Source organism: Quercus robur, chromosome 3 (assembly GCF_932294415.1).
Source record: "Quercus robur chromosome 3, dhQueRobu3.1, whole genome shotgun sequence".
NCBI lineage: Eukaryota > Viridiplantae > Streptophyta > Magnoliopsida > Fagales > Fagaceae > Quercus > Quercus robur.
This window is the reverse complement of record NC_065536.1, coordinates 22,966,211-22,985,343: the sequence shown is the minus strand read 5'-3', so window position 1 is coordinate 22,985,343 and position 19,133 is coordinate 22,966,211. Positions and strand designations below refer to the sequence as shown.

General features: G+C 34.1%; 1 protein-coding gene across 2 annotated transcripts; it reads right to left on the bottom strand.

Moving 5' to 3' along the window:
* Nucleotides 1–11,013: 11,013 nt before the first annotated feature.
* Nucleotides 11,014–18,751, bottom strand: LOC126717515 (GRF1-interacting factor 1). 2 transcript variants are annotated; one of them, XM_050419279.1, is made up of 4 exons: nucleotides 18,370–18,751; nucleotides 13,411–13,487; nucleotides 12,354–12,438; nucleotides 11,014–11,684 (listed from the first exon to the last, which is right to left on the bottom strand). In XM_050419279.1, exons 1-4 carry the CDS (start codon nucleotides 18,448–18,450, stop codon nucleotides 11,280–11,282), a joined length of 648 nt encoding a protein of 215 aa, XP_050275236.1. In that variant the 5' UTR covers nucleotides 18,451–18,751; the 3' UTR covers nucleotides 11,014–11,279. The 2 variants fall into 2 exon arrangements, with proteins under 2 accessions (XP_050275236.1, XP_050275235.1); XM_050419278.1 differs by having other exon boundaries at nucleotides 11,014–11,708; nucleotides 18,370–18,736.
* Between the last annotated feature and the right edge of the window lie 382 nt (nucleotides 18,752–19,133).

The window sequence follows — 19,133 nt, the reverse complement described above, 5'->3', positions numbered from 1 at the left end:
CCCACCTTCGCTATGAGCTGCTTTAAATTACCTGGAGGTCTTTGTGATGAAATTGAGGCGCTAATCAGGAAATTTTTTTGGGGACAAAAGGGCGAGCAAAGGAAAATCCATTGGAAAAAATGGGAGGTTCTTTGTAAGCCAAAGGCCGAAGGGGGGTTGGGTTTCAAGGATTTGGGAAAGTTTAATGATGCCTTGCTTGCAAAACAGGTGTGGAGACTGCTTAAGGATCATAACTCCCTATTCTTTCGTGTCTTCAAAGCAAAGTACTTTCCAAATGGTTCAATTTTTGAAGCCCATGCAGCTGGGGAGTCATATGCCTGGCAGAGCATTCTCAAAGCCAGAAGGGTGATTTCGATGGGGATGCGATGGAGGATAAGGGATGGCAAAAGTATAAATGTTTACAATGACAACTGGCTGCCTGGGAAGGGATCGGCAAAAATTCTTTCTCCACGATCGGGTGGGCTGGAAGGTACACGGGTTGCTGCCCTTATTAATCCTGATACAAGGACCTGGGATCAAAATGTGTTACAACAACACTTCTTGAGCTTCGAGGTTAGCCGTATCCAAGCCATCCCATTGTGCTGGACTGACCAAGATGATTGTTTAATTTGGCCGGGGTGCAAGGACGGTAATTACTCGGTTAAAACAGGATATCAGCTTCTGTGTGAATCTGAAACTTTGGGTGCTGCATCAAGCTCGGATAGTTCAAAGCAAACTCTCTTCTGGAAACGTGTATGGAAGTTACAAATCCCAAATAAAATAAAAGTGTTCCTTTGGCGGGTGTGTTCAAATGCATTGCCAACCTTAGGAAACTTGAAGCGGAGAAAGATATTGGAAGATGCAAAATGCAAGGCATGTCTCGCGGCTGAGGAAGATACTCTCCACGCTATCTAGAGTTGCGAGAAGCTTCAACATATTTGGTTCCCCTGTTTCAGCTGGGTCCAAACAGAGCATCCGCAAATTCCAGATGTACAGGAGCTTATTTCTTTGGTCGGACAACGGATTGACAAGCTGGAACTTTTTGCGGTTGTGGCGTGGTTTATATGGAATCACAGGAACAGGTTGCGCTTGAATGAGAAGGGCTTAGCTTCAGACAGAATTTTACAAGCGGCTATGGCATATCTTACGGAGTTTCAGGCAAAGATTCCCAAGGCAGCCCCAAAACCATCTAAGGGCCATCTACGTTGGTGTCCTCCTATGGGTGAACGGTTTAAGACAAATTACGATGGGGCTGTGTTCTCTGAATCGGGAGAGGCTGGTATAGGGGTGGTGGTTCGAAATGCAAAGGGTGAGGTAATCGCTGCTCTTGCCGAGAAGATTCTATACCCGGGCTCGGTGGAAGTGCTGGAAGCTTTGGTTGCGAGAAGGGCTGTAAATTTCATTGTAGAACTGGGCATTGCAGGTTCGGAATTTGAGGGAGACTCGGAAGTAGTGTGCAGAGCTTTGAGGTCTACAGAGTCAGGCCACTCATCCATCGGTCAAATTGTAAAAGACATTATGTCTATTATTGGTTCACTTAGTTTTTTCTCTTTCTCTCATATTAGGCGACAGGGCAATTGTGTGGCCCATGCATTGGCTAGGAGAGCAATAGTTTCGTTTCCGTTATTAGTTTGGATGGAGCATGTTCCATCTGATATTGATCCATTTGTTATTTCAGATATTCCGGGTAGTCAATAAAAGTGCTCGGGTTTTATTCTCAAAAAAAAAAAAAAAAAGTACAAACAACATTCGAAAGAGTTGAAAATAGAATTTTTTTTTTTTTTTTGAAAGGGGAAAATATGTTTTCTTAAATTTATCGATTCCCAAACAATTAATTTTCACACATGATCATTTCTATTGTTACGAAATTAATTCATTTTTTTAAAAAAAATATAAAAACCAGGTTAATTCACCTTATTAATAGTTTTTATGACTCAAAAATTGGAGCTATTGGACAAGTATTGTTAAATTACCGATTGTTCAAAAAATTTAACTTATTGGAATATGATAAATTTAATCATTTAACCACATACTTCTAACACTATCTCTCATATATGAGCCAAAATTACATTTTAATATATGAGGCCCAACACCTGCGTACCATTCCATATGTACCAATACCTTCAAGGTTTTCTAATTTTTTACAAAGTGTTTATATGATAGTCAATCATATAGTCAATGAAATTTTTGTGGCATGACTTCCTGGTCTTTTGTCCTCTCTTTAACTTTATTATCAAAACTCGGACCCACGAAATTAATAGGAAATTTCAAGTTTCAATACTTAGCCACTACCCAATTCATACGACTACTAATCCATAAATTCAGCTCTATGAATCTTTTTGTGTTTGGTAATGAGGTCTCTTATAATTATGGAGTCAAGCTACAGCCAGTGTATATATAATTATTGTCCTATCTCAATGAAATTTGGTGAGAGTGACTGCATATATGGTGCGTTAACCTTGACTAATTCAACATTTATCAGCACGTGAACGTATCATAGTGGAAAAATAATTGACCCTTTTTGCAATTTGTTATCCGAAGTGGAGCTTTTTTATGGCATAAATTTCCAATCCATCTGAAGTGGACAGTGACGCCCTCAAAGCAACAAGAGGAACAATTTGGAGGTTGTGTTTTGTAGGAGGGCCAAAGGCCGGCCCATACCAAGCCCAAGCCAAGCACGTTCGAAGTTAAGATTGGCCCAAATCTAATCAATACTAACTAGGTGAATGTCGAATTGCTATGTAGAAGGGGCGCAATCTTGGCAGGAGTGCTTAAACAAATGGCTATTGTTTCCAAGGATAGAAGGTAGTGCCTTGTGAGAGTTTGCCAGTAGAATACAAGATTCAGCGCCAATCACAAGTTACTAGAAAATCATTTCAATAGCACAATCATGAGTCCCACTCTTGATACATGATTAGACACGTTGAAATAATAACGTGGACCCGGAGAGCCACTTAGGTCCCACGAGTGAAGTGACTCACACACGTCTAGAATATTCCATCATCATGATGGGTCCACTATGAGGAGGGAATATAAATGAGAGAGAGGATCAAAATGAGGGGATCAAAATCTCACTGGAGATAGAAACACTAGATAAAAGAGAGAAATTAGAAAACAGTAATTGGGAAGGGTGATCCAGCTCAGGACATCCAAACGGACACCTCGGCTCTCTAATATTCTCCTCAGATAGTCAAATTTTTACCAAGAAATCACCACATAATTAACCGTTCCAAGTCAACATTCTTCAGCCAAGCTTCTTTTGGGATCTCCCATTATTAGCTAAACCCAAAATGAAAAAACAAATTAATTGGGGGTTCTGGCCCGACGAGCCCAAGGTCGTTGGAAATTAACCACCACATGTTTGATGACAATTGTGTGAATTAATTAGGGTTTGCTTCTATCTTCTCCATTTAGAATTTAAGGTTATAATTTTTTATGAGTGGGAGGGAGATTAATATTTTTACTTGGTCTAATATGAGAATTGTAAATAATTGGTTTAAGTAAGATTAAATAAGAGAAAAAAAGAAAGAAAGAAAGAAAGAAAGATTAACACATTGATTTTGATGTCATTTGACAATGTGCCTACATTCGTGGCGAGGGAAGTTATCAGTCCACTATATGAAATGCTAGGGTTATAACTTATAACAATAACATAATTAATTCTATCATGTACAAATCCTCAAAATATCCTTGATGTTAGGCTCTTTGACCCAGTTGGCGCACCAACAAATATGAGCCAATTAATTCCAACAAAGGTTGGCTAGAATAATTAATGTCAATCTACCAAAAGAGAAAAGTAAAGAATAATTAATTAATGTCAACAGAGCCAAATAAATTGCAAATCAATTTTGTAGCTGTAAGCTGGAATCAGTTTTGCTTTTGCACCACTTCATTTAATTTATATAATTGCATTTCCAAACAAGGAAATTATTTACATTCACACCCAAAAGATAGCTGCAATTTTATGAATAATGAACAAAGTTCAAGTTTAAAAGCAAGAGGTGCTAATGGACAAAGAAGATGAGAGAAAGACTCTTGGAAGTTGGTATTAATGTGATTCAGATACAACCTATAGGTTATTGATGATAGAGTCATGAAAAATCTCCCCTCCCTCCTCCTTTTTTGAATGATAGAATATTTTCCAAATAGTCTTATTGTGCTCATGATCTAGACATCACTTGTGTAAAAAAAGTGACAAATGCAATCACTTACAAGGTCATCAATATAGTAATGTAATAGTTTCAATTTATGATTATGGTGCAGATGTAGAGAGGGAAAATTCCCGACCTATCACAAGCTGACACGTCACATTACCAAGACTACAAAATACAACCAATTACAAAGCATCACGTACTGCTACTAGGTTTTGCTATCACTATTCAGAAGCCAACAAAAATTTGCCAAGTGTCATGCAAAAACCAATCACGCATCAGCGCACATGTAAGCAATGACACAAGCAACCTTGCACGTGTAAGCGATGACACAAGCAGCCTCACACGTGTAAGCGATGACACAAGCAGTCTAGTACGTGTAAGCGATGACATAAGCGGACCAATCAGGCTGTGACATGTGTCACCAATCAGACTCCGCCACGTGTCGTTCACCCACCCCCAAACTCCTATAAATAGAAGCCTTCCTAAGACATTTAGGAGGACCAAGATTCAGAAGTGAAAAAGCTCTACTGGAATCAAGCCCTGAAGCCTCCAGGAACTTCAAGAACTTCAACCCCAAAATCGGAGAACATTCGAAGCAGAATCATCCAAACCATCTGCCTAGATCCAAAAGTTTGCGAAAATCAAGCTCAAAGGTCCAAAAACATCATCAAATCACAAATTAGTGAAGCTCTACGGATTCAAGCCTCCAAAGCCCCGAAGAACTTCCACCACAAACCTTAAAATACAAAGAACATTCGAAACAGAATCATCCAAACTACTTGCCTAGATCTCAAAGGTCACTGGAATCAAGCTCAAAAGCCTCCAGAAACCTCAAACAACTACAAATCAGTGAAGCTCCACGGATTCAAGCCTCTAAAGCCTCGGAGAACTTCCACAACAAACCTTCGAAGACGAAGAACACACGAAGAACGTGAAGAACAAAGGATTTCCAACAAGCTCATAGCCAGAGATTCATTGTAATTCTATTCCAAAGATCTTCGATCCATTCTTCAGCCAAATTGAAGTATATTGGGTGTTCAAATCAAAATCACATTACTACAAATCCAATCAACAAGTCTTTTAAGGAGATCGAATTAGAGGATAACTCTTTTGTAATTACAGAGAATTGTACCACACAATCATCAATACAAATTCGCATTTGTGAAACTATTTTACTTGTTTGATTTATTTCAAACTAGAAATTTAGTCGCTTACAGCAGGGACAAAGCTAAGAATTTAGTTTAGGATACCAAAGCATAAACAACAATTTTTTTCAGAATTCTAGACTTAACTACCATATACAAAAAAAAAAAATTAATATCCATTCAATCTTAACTATATATAAATAAAATAAAAAATACAAAATAAGGGTTACTCAATACATTTGAAATCAATTATTTATTAAAATTATTTTTTTTCAATGTACGAAATCAAATAGTTGTTTTTAAAATAAACTTTATTTTTGTTGTGAAGCCTAGTTATGAAGTACCCTCAATACCATAATAACATTTCAAAAAATTTCTGCAATGATAACCTCAAATCATATGAGTTCTCAATTTGCTTCTTTATTTATTTTTATTTTTTGGATCTCACTAAAATATTATAGTGGCAATTAAGTCTGGAAGAATATTCTAACATGTATTGAAAAGGTATATTGTTTGTCAGTGCACTACTAGTGCATCTGTGGACTATTTTTTGTTGAAAAGGTATATTGCTTGTAGCAAATATTAGGTTCAAACTACGGTAAAAAAAAAGAGTGTTTTAGAATTTGGGTGGTTAGCACGAATTCATGATTTGTACACTGATATTATGAACACTGACAAATTTAATTTGTTATTTTCACAAGAATATAAATGGTGCACGCGGTCCATGTTTGACCACATGGCATATGAGAAAGACACATCAATCTGCACGAGATCTTGAAGAGGACTGTTAAAAGAATTTGTATTCACATAGGAAGTTATATAAGGTTTGTTTAGTAGCTAGTTAAAATATGCAGGTTCCCTTAACTCAATAATTAATTTTTTTGGAAGTCGAATAAATGATCTAATTCAAATTCTTTCTTACCCTACTAATAAATAAATAATTAGTTTCTTGACCTAATAATAAAAAAAATATTTTAACCAAATTTTTACAATAAATTTTAAAATGTTCAATTATTATTCGTCTTTATTAGGGGACAAAAAAATAATTCTAGTAATATATTTCTAGGTGATAAGTTGTGAAAATATGAGTAACGAAGTATTTCTCTTAAATTTTATCCATCTATAAAAAAGAATAATCCATATATTTTGAATAGTAATACTGTTTCTTTTTTGCACTCTCTTTAGTTATTTATTTTAATGGTGTTTTTGCAAGCAATTTAACTTTTAAGATTCAAGGAGGACTATGTCATGGCAGTCATTTTAGAAAGTTCATACAACCAAACGCTAAAAGTAATAGTGTCGAAGCATGGTCTACGCCAAGTCCCTTTCTTTCTTTCTTCTTCTTCTTTTTTTTTTTATTTATTTATTTATTTTTTTTTCAATTTTGTCTCTTCTTTTGTTCCAGCTTCTAGGAAGTTGGAAACCGTAAGATCTGAATTAACTAAGAAAGCCTATAAAAGGAGATACTGTTATACATTAAGAACCATACTCTCTCCCTCTCTGATCAATGCAAATGGACAAGCATATGAATCACCATTTTCAACACGACCCTAACCTTAAGAGCCAAAAACCAACCAAAATTAAGACAAAACCCATCAAGATAACCTACATATCGAGTCCAATGATGGTCAAAGCTTGTGATGCATCTGAGTTCCGAGCAGTAGTTCAAGATCTCACGGGCAAGAACTCCAGTATAAGTCCTGATTTTGATTCTTGTCCAATGGTCACTGAAGAAGAACCAAGCCAGGCTTTCAGTTATGACACTGCACATGAGACAAACTCTGGTAATAGACACTTCGTCTTTGCTAGAGTTTGATGAAGTTTCAATCAAAAGAAAAAGAGTTTGATGAAGGTTATTACTTTTGGAGAGAACTTTCGCAGAGGGCATTTGAATTTCAGTCTCCTTGTGATTTTGTTTAAGCGGATATATGTTTTATTTTTTATTTGGAATTTTTTAAAGATTATTTACCTTTGAATTTTTGTCTTTTTTTTTTTAATAGAAATATAGTGAGGGTAGGATCTGAATTATAGACATGAATCACCATGAAAAATGTCATTACTATTTGATTATATCACTTGAATGCTTGTTATAAGTAAGGGTACGTTTGGTACACTGAATGGAGATTACGACATAAATTGTAATCTTTATTACTAGTAAGAAAATGTGTTATAATGTAATAAAATGTGTTATAATGTAATAACTAAACATATTCATTAGTTTAATTGTGAGTTATAACATTAGAATGAAACTTAACATTTATTTTAGGAAATATCTTACTCATACAATTATATCTCCTTAAAAATTGTTATTTTTATATTTAAGAGAGTTATGTGTTATTTTTTATGATTTTTTATTTTTATAATTGTTAGATGTATATGGAAAGTTTGTTTATTTGGAAATATATTAAGTTTTGAAATTATTGCACTTACCAAGAAATAACTAATACAACATTTTAAAGAGGAATAATTATTCCTCATTTTGAAGAATAACTATTTATAAAGAATGACTATTCCTTGTAATAAAAACATAACCAAACTAAAAAATAACTAAACCATAGGAATAACTATTACATTATAGCGCCTATTACAGTCCACCAAACATGCCCTTATTCACTAATGAGGGATATAATGCATACAAAACATTCATTCTAGCCTCTTAACCTTTGTATTATTGTTTATTTTGACACTTCTCTAATGCTTAAATATTGTTGATTAAAGATACTTTAAAAAAATCAAAACATTTTGTCAATATTTACAAAATTTATCAATTTTAATATTTATACATATTAGGGTTATAATTAAAGTTCTCACTTTAAGTTTTTGAATTGGTTTATAGTATTTTTTTTTTTTTTTTTTTTTTTTTTATGTAATAGGAATATAGTTTTTAAAATATTGTTTCAATCCTTAAATTTTGCATGAAGTTTGTTTTCCATCACTAGAGTTTTAATTTTTTTTTTTTTTTTTTTGTTCATAAACTATTAAAAATGTTTTACAATTTATGATTCTGTCCACTCTGATTAAATGTTATTATACATGTCTAATTATGTAGAACTATTTTAGCATTAGAGAATTTGACTTATCTAATATTGACCATTACATTTAAAAAAGAAAAATGAACATACATGAGAGGAACAAGTGGCACAAAAGCCACATGCAATATGAAAGATTTTTTTTAAAGTTTCATGACCAAAAATATATATATATATAAATCAATAGTACAGAAACAACAAACAAACTTCATGCAAATTAGATTATACTTGGACAAACTTGCTCCCCCAACTGATTTGGAAGAATCTTTTTCAAATCATAATGTGACAGCTTATAAAACCGTTAGCGCATATTATTTAAACAAATCACATAACTTATTAAATAGGTCATGTAATTAAAAGTATACATTATCAGTTTTATCAATCTTCAAGTAACGAGTTAGAAGAACCTGCTTCTAAACTGGATTGAAGGTAAACTTTTTTCATAATTAAACAAATACTTGTCACAAAATTATAGTGCATTTTTAGATCTAAAGAAACTTGACATTTAAATTAATGGGATATTAATACACTTACACAAAATAAGAGTGCAATTAAAATTTAATTTAGATTCTTAAATAAATTTCCACTTTAATATTATGTAGATAGATATATAAATGAGAAACATTAATATGTTTTTATATCATTATCAAATACTCAGTTATTAAAGTAAGGTAGGGTATTTCGTGAATTCAAAGTCACTTGGTATGTGTTATTACCACTAAAATAATACTCATTTATTAAAAGTGTTAATATCTCAATTGGAAAATATCATGACTTTGTAATTTTATGTCAAGTTTGTAGCGTGTGTCAAAGTCGAAGTTCAAAAACCCCAAGATGAAGCTCAAAAGAAGACAATTTTTCAAGAGTGATCTGTAATTTCAACAACTATTTGATTGTTGCTCGATCAATTGAAGGAGGAATTTTTTATTAAGTTAGCTATTATCTGAATCAGACATGTTTTAATTAAGTTAGCTACTACCTCATTATTTGTGTGTTACACGCAATCGCAGAAAGTACTTATTATAACCCAACTTTAGAAAAGGTATCATAGTGGAAAATACTATCATCGAGCATCAAAAAGAGAGAAAACCCAAATCTAGGTTTGATCAACCAGTGGAAAATACTATCATCGAGCATCAACAAGAGAGGAAACCCAAATCTAGGTTTTATAACATTATATTCAATGGTGTAATATTTTTAGTGATGACATCAAAAGCTGAAGTCATAGAGTCTATCATCCTTCTTCTTCTGCTTCTTTTTTTCTTTTCTTTTTTTTTTGGAAAAAAAGAGTAAGAAATTTCAAGGTGGTTCTTGGAGTTTGTCAAAGAATTTGATCATGATCACAGACACATTTTAAGAGAGAAGAAATTCATATAGAAGAGTTCCAAATGTCTAAAATTGGTTTTGATACTCCTGTGGAATGCTTGATTTTTCATATTTGGTTTATATTATGGTTTTGGTTAATTGAGTACGACACTTGACCAGCAAATCGATTTATCAATCAATTGTTAATTAGCCCCTAAAAAAATCAATTGTTAATTAATCGGGATAATTAACAAAGAGATTTATAAAATTTTCAATAATGCTGACATTATTTTTATTTGATATACCTACCAAATTCTACTTTTTATCGTAACAAGCACACATATACCATATATTACAATAAAAAATCTATTGTTTTTGAGGTCCTAAGGAAATTGAAATTGTTTTGCAAAATACATTTTTTAATAAGCAAAAATAAAAACTCTACAGCTATGTGAGTGTGAACATAACTAATCACAATATGCCACCTCAACAAGTTCTAAAACATGTGAATTTTCATTATTGACTAAGTTTGAAGAACTTTTTTTTTTGTAACAACATTTTTACCTATATCTGTCAGTATGTCACCAACATAATTTCTACCTTGAAAGTTGAAAGAATCAATCACATCACAATCGGTCATACGCGGTAGTTATGAAAAAAAAAAAAAAAAGGCTTTTCGTTTTATTAAATTCCTGATAAAAAGACTGCGTTGTCCCTACCACACTAGAAATTAAATTTTAAATAAAAAATAAAAGCAACTTCCACCCTCCCCCGCTATCTGCCTTAAAAAAGGAGAAAAAAATTAAAAAAAGAAAAGGCAGAAAGAAAAGAGGTACAGAGGGTTGGGATGTAATTTTATGCTGACCGGAAGATTTTTTTTTTTTTGGTTAAACAAAGACTTTTATTAAAAGAACATATTATTAGTGACACCAAATACTGTGTTTGCCCCATAATCTTCATGTGAAATATTTGGTGTAGTAAGAGCGCACTTAATAATTTCACTATTTTCTAGATTACTCAATGAAGGTAAATCATGTTTCAGTCACTACTTTTGTTAGTAAATATGTTTCTTATATGGAAACTAAATACTGAATTAGACTTCCATTAGGCTCGTGAAAATGTTGTGCCATGAAGAGAATTAAAGCAGGAATAGCTCTATTTAACTTCACCTGAGCTTCGAACTTGACATTCTACTCAATCAGCTAGCTAGTTGGCTCAACTTGTTGCGCAAAAGCGAGCATGCGCAGACAAAGGCCATGTCTTATTAGTATAAATTTCCTAGTTCCTCAAGAGAGAGCTAGAGCAAGTAGACTAAAATGCCTGGGATGCATATCTCGGAATTCATTTATGAATTGTGAGGTTTCAGAATACTAAAATAGCATATATTAAGAACATAGAAACTCATCCATAACTAATGAAAAGCATAAATAAACTTAATAAAGTGACCAACATTAAGACACATCACATTATGACCTACAAATTTACATGATACACTACCATAGGATGCATTGTCACTACTTAAAAAGAACATCATTGCAGAGGTGTCAGATAAGATGACAAAAGTACATTAAGCAGCAAGTTCCTCTTTGCCCCCCTAAGTTCATATTTCTCACCTATGTCTACTAGGTTCAGATGCTAACCAATACTTTGTTCTTCATTCTTACCTCTCAATTCCCATCATCAGCAGCTTTTAAGTAAAGTGTCTCACCCCCATCATGGCTTGTGGAGCTTCCGCCTCGCCCTTCAGCAGACCCAGCACTCCCAATATCTTGCTTGCTCCCACCGGCCATCCCCCTACCACTCTGCAAGCCTTCTCCAGTGGAGCCACGACCAAAATCAGCAAAGCCACCAACCCCAAGTGTCCCACTGCCTCCTGCATGACTAGCATCACTTTGCAGCATGTGAAGCCCTGAACTTCCACTAGAATTCATGCCAAGCTGGCTGTGTAAAGCTTGCTGCTGTTGCAGTGCTGAATATGGCTGCTGGCTGTACAACATGGAGGAGCGTGCAGCCATGAGCGATTGTGGTGTCATCTGTTGAGCCTGTTGGTGCTGCATGTAGTGCGCTCCTGGCTGCATAATGCCACTTGGAGGAAACTGATATTGCCAAATAGTGTTAAATATAGTGGCATTTAACTTTATGAATCCCTCAAGCTTTGTTAGCCTCAAATTTGCAGTGATTAATACAAGAATGTATTACAATGATGAAAAAACACTGCATGTGATGTTAAATAAGTAAATTGGCCATAGTGATTACTCAATGCACATGAATTCTGATATAAATTCAATTAGGACAAAAAATAAGCACGGTACCTTAGGTGCTATTCCCTAGGTTCCCCTTTTAGGATTCAACCATGTGGCTATTTAACTATAAAATACACTTCCATCCCATGAGAAAATATTCACATGGCAAAATCTTAAAAGAAAAACCTAAGGAACAACACCTAAGTACTGTACTTAAGTCTTGCTCATTCAATAATATATGGGGACACATGATAAAATATACAATCCAACAAAAATTTAATGAATTTAAAAAATATATATATCATGTGATTAAAATGGTTTTAAATGCAAAAGTAAAAACAACAGAACCCCATTATTTATTTAATAAGCAAGACATAAAACATGGGTCCAGTTACAAGTTTCACCTCAAAATCTAAGAAGGCAGGCTCAAATAAACAGTGCATCGAAAGTTACAAAAATAAGAAATGCATAAGTTAAAAATAGAAATGCATTCTGTACCTGACCATGCATGGTTGGGGGTTGGGGTTGAGAATCTGCAATTGCTGCCAGGTACATAAGGTTTCGCTGTAGCCTTGCCTGGTTCCTGCAACAATAGAGAGAACTTATTGGCCCTTCTGATATTTCAAACATTAAAAATTTATGGCCTGCTTACTTCCAACTATATATTGCTCCTGCTGCAAGTCTGGCTGGTGCTTATATGAATTGACTTATGCAAAGCTTCAATCATTATACTAATGAATTAATGAATTAGTACAGCCAATTTCAATAAAGTAAAGGAAAATGATAAGGCTACTACAAATTTTACTACATAAAGCTTACAAACTAATGTGGTAATGAATGTGATTAGTGAGTTTCAACCACCTAATAAATGATTTTTTGATGATACATCAATTTGTAAGCTCCATGTAAAATTTGTAGCAGCCCCAGCATAACTCTAAAGTAAATATGCAAGCTATTCAACATTTATGTGAAATTTACAAGACATTCATTGTTCTTTTTGCCATTTCAATCAAACTAGAATTTCTCTTGATATAAACACTAGAAACACGATTATCATTAGATTGGATGCATATACTAACCAAGGACACATAAGAAATTTTCTAGACAACCTAAATAATTCCTAATGAGTAACCCAAGCGGCTAGTCTTTGATGCACGTGTGGCAGTACTATACTTCTAGCAGAAAGATGCAGAACAATATAATAGTATTCCTCTAGAGGAGTGTTTCAATTTTGTGTTTAAAGTCACAAACATCCAGTCACTAATGAATTAAATGTCATGTTATGGTTACCAGAACTAGACTAAATTTCTTTCTTCAACAAGTAATCAATACTGCAAATGATAAGTATAATGGAAGTTATGACAATGCAGCAGTTACAGAAACCTTTCAAGCCTTGGACTTGATTGCTTGGCAGAGGAACACAAACCAAAAGTACTGAGACATTCCCCGCACAAGCCAATGTATTTTAGTAAGTGGCTCAGTACCAAGTTATGAAAATGCCAGACAAGCAAAACCACATTTATCAAATTGGAAAACTAAAAAGATTACTGCTTACTCTGCACACTCGCTCATTTTTCCCGAATTTTGGCTCTCAACAATCTTCAAAATTAGTGACTTGTTCTCATCCAGATACTGCATGTATAAACAATGAAGTTAGGAAAAATTTAGCAGCAATGATACAACTAATATCCAGGAAATAGCAATCAACAATTATAAATGTCAAGAACACATTATTTTTACTTGTACCAAGGAAATTGCTCATGTAATTATTCTGAAAAGCTAACAAAAGAGTGCAAATTTAAAAGCAAGTTGCACAGGCTTTTTTTTTTTTTTTTTGAGGGGATCACTCAATTCATGTGAAACACAGTTTTTAATTGGAAAACTGAAACTCAAACAATAATAATAAATTACCAAATATAAAATCATAAATCTAACAAAAATCCACAATTGAATGAGATTTAACATCCCATTTTATTCTCACTTCAAGCTCATGAATGTCCACTATTATACCCATGCAAATTATATAAATTTTCTCAATACGACTCTACAACTTCATGACTATGTAAACTATAAAACATTTTCACAGCTCACTGGTTAAGCTTTGTTTTCTTTTGAAATCTGGCTAAGAATTTGCTTTGGACAGCAGGTTAAACCTCCCACTTAATAATTTTTGAAAAATGCATCCGATTAGTCCTTGTTCTTTTTCACATTCAATTGTTTGAAGGAGCTGTTGAACCTATGTATTGCAGCTCTACAATACCAAAAACTAAAATCAAACAACTAAGATGTACCTTCCGTATCACTGTATGATTAAAACATGCTGAACTTCATGGTTACACCAATAAATGACTAGGAACTAAAAGGGAAAATTTGTATGGGATTTAAAATTTCTATGGTTACCCAGTTCATATAATCCATCTTAGGGTCTTAAGCTATGAGTAACGAAGTCAGAAATATCCACTGCAAAGTGAAGTCATCATGCAAAGACATCATTTCAGAAACTAAAATTTAAAACCTTTCTTACTTTCAGATTGATATTTGATCACCCATCTCAAGAAGCTCCACCTATTATATGAGATGTTTCTTCAATGATCTAAACCATAGGGAGCAAGACCCTTTGAAATTTTCCATCCATTATTGGTAATACCATAGTTGGTGGCTACCAGTCTCCCACACAATCTCTCCATAACAATTTCCTTAAAGAGCAAATCTTAAATCCAATCCACCGTTTAATTTCCATACTACCACCTTGCCATGATACTAAAAGGAACTAGTTTATTCCTGCTTGTTAGTTAAATCTATTGTGCAGGAGCAAAGAAATAATGATAGATTCCATTATTAGCCTCTAAGTAAAATCTTTAGAACTGCAACCCATAGAAAAAAAATTGATTTGGCAAACCTCGTCCTCATGAGACATGGACTCTTCAAAATGTGTGAAGTGCCAGTAACAAAAATAAGAGACATGGAAATGAGGACAAGACAAACACTTGAAAATGTCCTAGATGGGAAAATACCCATCAAGTGTATGAAACAATGTAAGACAGGAACAAAGGAAAATATCTTTATGCATATTTTGGACCCATTCAACAGAGTAATATTCTTATAATCAACAACATAATAGAGACAATATAAATTTTACATGGAGGACTTATGGTTACCTAAAAGAAAAATGAATCCATATAATGATGATCAAACTATTCCATGTTCTATGATTATTATACTTGACTCAAACATCAATTTCTCACTCAAAATAGATATATCAAGTAAAAAATTTCCTTAAATTCCAGACAACATGAAAATGCTATTATGTGCTGCATAGTACATGGGCACGCGTCTATGAAGGTGGGTTTGGTGCATCTTTTACAGAAGAATTGTGAATAATCATCATAATCAAACCAAAATTTCTTAGTCAATGTCTCAGGGGACACTCATTTTTCCACTCTGCCTACTTAATCATAAGCAAAGCCCGAATTAGGACAATACCTCATCAGCCATGGTAAGTGCTAAGTCGTTCACATATTCACCAACAAGATTAAGCTATGCAGATGCTAGTATTACTCAGTAAAATTTCATATATATATATATATATATATATTTCAGTTCATTTCTTGTTTTCATTTCCTACAAAGTTGCATACATCCAAAGCATTTTTAATACATTGAAGATAATCTCATACAAATTGATGCAAGATTAAACTTACAACAGACTTAATTTTATTTCCATGGAATTGTAACAACCCACAATTAAAATTTTATTGATACTTCACAACCCCCAAGAAGAAAAGCAAAAAAAGGAACTTTTTAATTTTTATCAAAAAGGATTCTTACTACTGCACATTCAAAGGGCATAACCCAATTAAAAAGACTTTCCTTTGTATGTGTGGTTATCTGATTTAAATATGATTCCATATAAGCCTCCAAAATTATATGAGCCCAAATTCCAAATGAATGAAAATGCGACCAAATTGATCCTAGTTACTCTTTGAGGCAGAGTGGAAGAAGGGAGGAGATTCTCGAATGAGGGAAAGGATCAAACAACTTCGAAAGAATTGAATGAGGAGCCATATGAGACGAAAATCTCATGTATGATTCTGTAGAGTGGCAAGGGTGACTTATTAATAAACCTTTCCACTATCAACCCCAAAATAGTTTACAAATAAAGACAAGTAACATACCATTAAACCACATCAGCCTATTATGCCAGCAAATGTAGTAACTAATTGTGATGTATCCAGATAATCAATCATGAAATGGATCAACACAAGACTTTCTACATAAGAATGCAGTCAACTCTTGCAAGTAAGGTAATAATGCATGAGACCCTTCAAATTTATAACCAACAATGATGGAGAGCTTTGCATTTGGGTTAAAGGGTTAGCTGAGTTCAGTTGATTAAAGTCTAGCCAAATACCGGCTAGTTTGGCTTATCACTACAGTAGCTATCTCCCATTTCATATATCCCCCACCCACACAGCATTCCAAGTAAATGCGGGATTGCGGGATTTGATATCAACCCCCATTTGCAACCTAGTAAACTCGATTAGATGAACTAGTGAATGCCTTCAGAAACAACATAGTTTTATAGCATCCCTAACAATCCCCATCCCCTGACATTAGTGCAACCTCTCAAACATTTTAGTTTGATATGCAGCTACAGCAAACATCTAGATTAATTTCTTTTCCCATAACGAATTATGAATTGGGTCATCCTCCTCCTTAGGAACACCCATCTTTTTTTTTACTTTTTATTTTTTTGTTTAAAATTTCTCTCTCTTCATTTTCATCTCCAGTTAGTACTTAGTAACTTGAAACTCTAGACAGGGCTTCATGAATGCAATTCAGCTTTAAACTTCATGACCTAAGCTAAATCCCAAATCAATTTATATTATACACTACAAATACACGTAAGAAAACAGATCAGCAAAACTCACAAATGAAATGAAATCGAGGATAGAAAATATGCAAGGATAATGATTTAAAGTGTTATGTACTGCCCCTTGTCGGTCCCAAGGGACAGAGGAGTCTAGGTTAGCCGAAAGATGGTTATCGGTTTGAATTGTCATAAGCCATCCATCCATAAAAAGAGACAAAAAGAATCCAACAGAAGTTTAAATGGCGGAATATCTTGAGAATATAAGTACAAGAGTAAGTAATTTTTCTTTTTTTGAATGAAAGAGTAAGTAATTATGATAACAGTATTAGACAGGTAGGCTTAAACTTTGGAGTTAATTTTGTGTCCCAACATATTATATTTTGGTTTCACTTCAAGACTAAGTAAGGTAACATCTCCTAACAACTGATGTCAGAGTTGATGGTTGTCCTTTTCGCAATTAGTATGGGAACGGGATTAAGGTAGTGTCCCAACAAATCATAATAAGGCCTCACTAGAAGACCACCTATGGTGCTGTCTTCTAACAAGTGGTATCGGAGTTGATGACAGACTGTCGTTTTCGCAGTACAAGAATGAATTAAGGTGGGGTCCAACGCATTGCATTAAGGCCTCTTTTGGGGACCCTCATATGTCCCTAACAAATTTCCCGGTTCACTGGTCAACAGTGCATGTAAGTCGTAGCCATGAAAGACACCAAAGCATTCTAGGCTACCTATTTAAAACTAATGCTTGAAGCATAAGGAGCTAACGTGAGATACCAAGATACTGATCATGTTCATCAATATTAAATCCTACCTGTCGTTATCATACCAAACACGAACAATTTCATAACTTTTTTCAAGAGAGGTGGTGTATGATAATTAGTGCACAATAAAATTAATGTCAGTTATGGGATCATGAAAATGATATTGTATCACTCAGCTTCGCAACTTAACAAATTATAAAATAAATTGTGAAAAATTTAATGTCCTTAGAGTTTCTGGATAGATAACACAGGATATACAATTTTTAAAGAACACGCAAAGATTAAAAAAAAAAAAAAAAAGACTATCCAGTTCTTTATAAGATACAAATGAGGATATAACACCAAACGCTACTAATCTCTGCCCCTGTAAATATATTGGTAAATCATTTAAAATAGTTTAAGAAAGAAAAAGGCTTTGAAAGAAGCACCAAACCTGAACCTAAGCATAATCAGAAACCAACAAAATACCCAAACAAAACAAGAAAACCCATTTACCATAGCCCACACACTCATTTGAACTTCAAATAATAATTAATGCAAAAGCAAAATGAAAATACCAGTTAATAACATGTATCTTAACTTTTAAACAACAAAAAAGATCCACAACTAGAGCAAAAAAAAAAAAACCAGTTTGAGTAGGTAATAAGGAACCATGAATAACAAAAATAGAACAAGCAGATAGAAGGAAAATGAAAATAACAACCAACAAAAACCAAAACAGAAATCCAACAGTGAATACCCATTTAGCCCAAGAAGCTACAGGATAAACCAAAAAGAAAAGATTCATCCAAAGAAGCAAGAAACAAAATTTGATATAATCCAAAGGGTAAACAAAAAAGAGCCAAGAAAAGGCAGAGAGGCAAAGAGAAAGGAAGAAACCTGTTGAATGTGATCAGTTGTGACGTTGTTTGGGTAATAAGGTGCCATCATGGGCTGCATCTGCATCAGGTGCTGTTGCATTTCTCTCAAGCACAGTCCCGAACTCTTATCTCTCTATCTCTCTCTCTCTAACTTTCTCACTCTAAGCAGAGCTACGGAGCTGATAAAACACACTCACTGCAAAGGAATGCAAAGAGAAATAGGTACCCTTCTGCTCTTTTTATTCGTTCTGTAACTTTTCTCTTCTATGACTATTACAACTTACAAGAACGACAACACCCCCAGAAGTGAGAGAGAGAGAGAGAGAGAGAGACCACAAGTTAGTATTCTCTTTGGTTTTGGTTTTGGTTTTGGTATTGATTTTGGCTTTGGCTTCTCTCTGGTCTATCACGTGACCCTTGTTTTGAAGACACAGAAAAATTGAGAGAGAATCTGAGAGAGATTTAGTGGCATTTATTTGATGTATGTCACATTTAACATGACATGACAAGGTCTGTTGCTGCCTCAGTCCAACTCTTTTGGTCTCACTTTTTGGTTAGTGTGACGTTGTTGCTATGTATAAAGGAGATTCCTCCCTACTTCACTATATTTTCTCTCTTCTACCCCACGCGCTCCATTCACGTGGGTGGACCTCTCTTGTGGGACCCAGACATACACTAACCCAATTTTGAATTTTATTTTAACCCAAAAAAATAAATAAAACCAACTAAAAATGAATTTTTTTAAAAAAATGTGCTTGAGATGTCACGTCATCTTAAGCTTGG

Bases quoted from the DNA above. Each gene is read 5' to 3' on its own strand.
- LOC126717515 (XM_050419278.1), bottom strand. From the start codon at position 18,450: ATGCAACAGCACCTGATGCAGATGCAGCCCATGATGGCACCTTATTAC. The intron at 12,439-13,410 runs GTAAGCAGTAAT...CTATTGTTGCAG, and splicing joins AAAATGAGCGAGTGTGCAGA to GAACCAGGCAAGGCTACAGC. The intron at 11,709-12,353 runs GTACAGAATGCA...TGGCAATATCAG, and splicing joins CCCCAACCATGCATGGTCAG to TTTCCTCCAAGTGGCATTAT.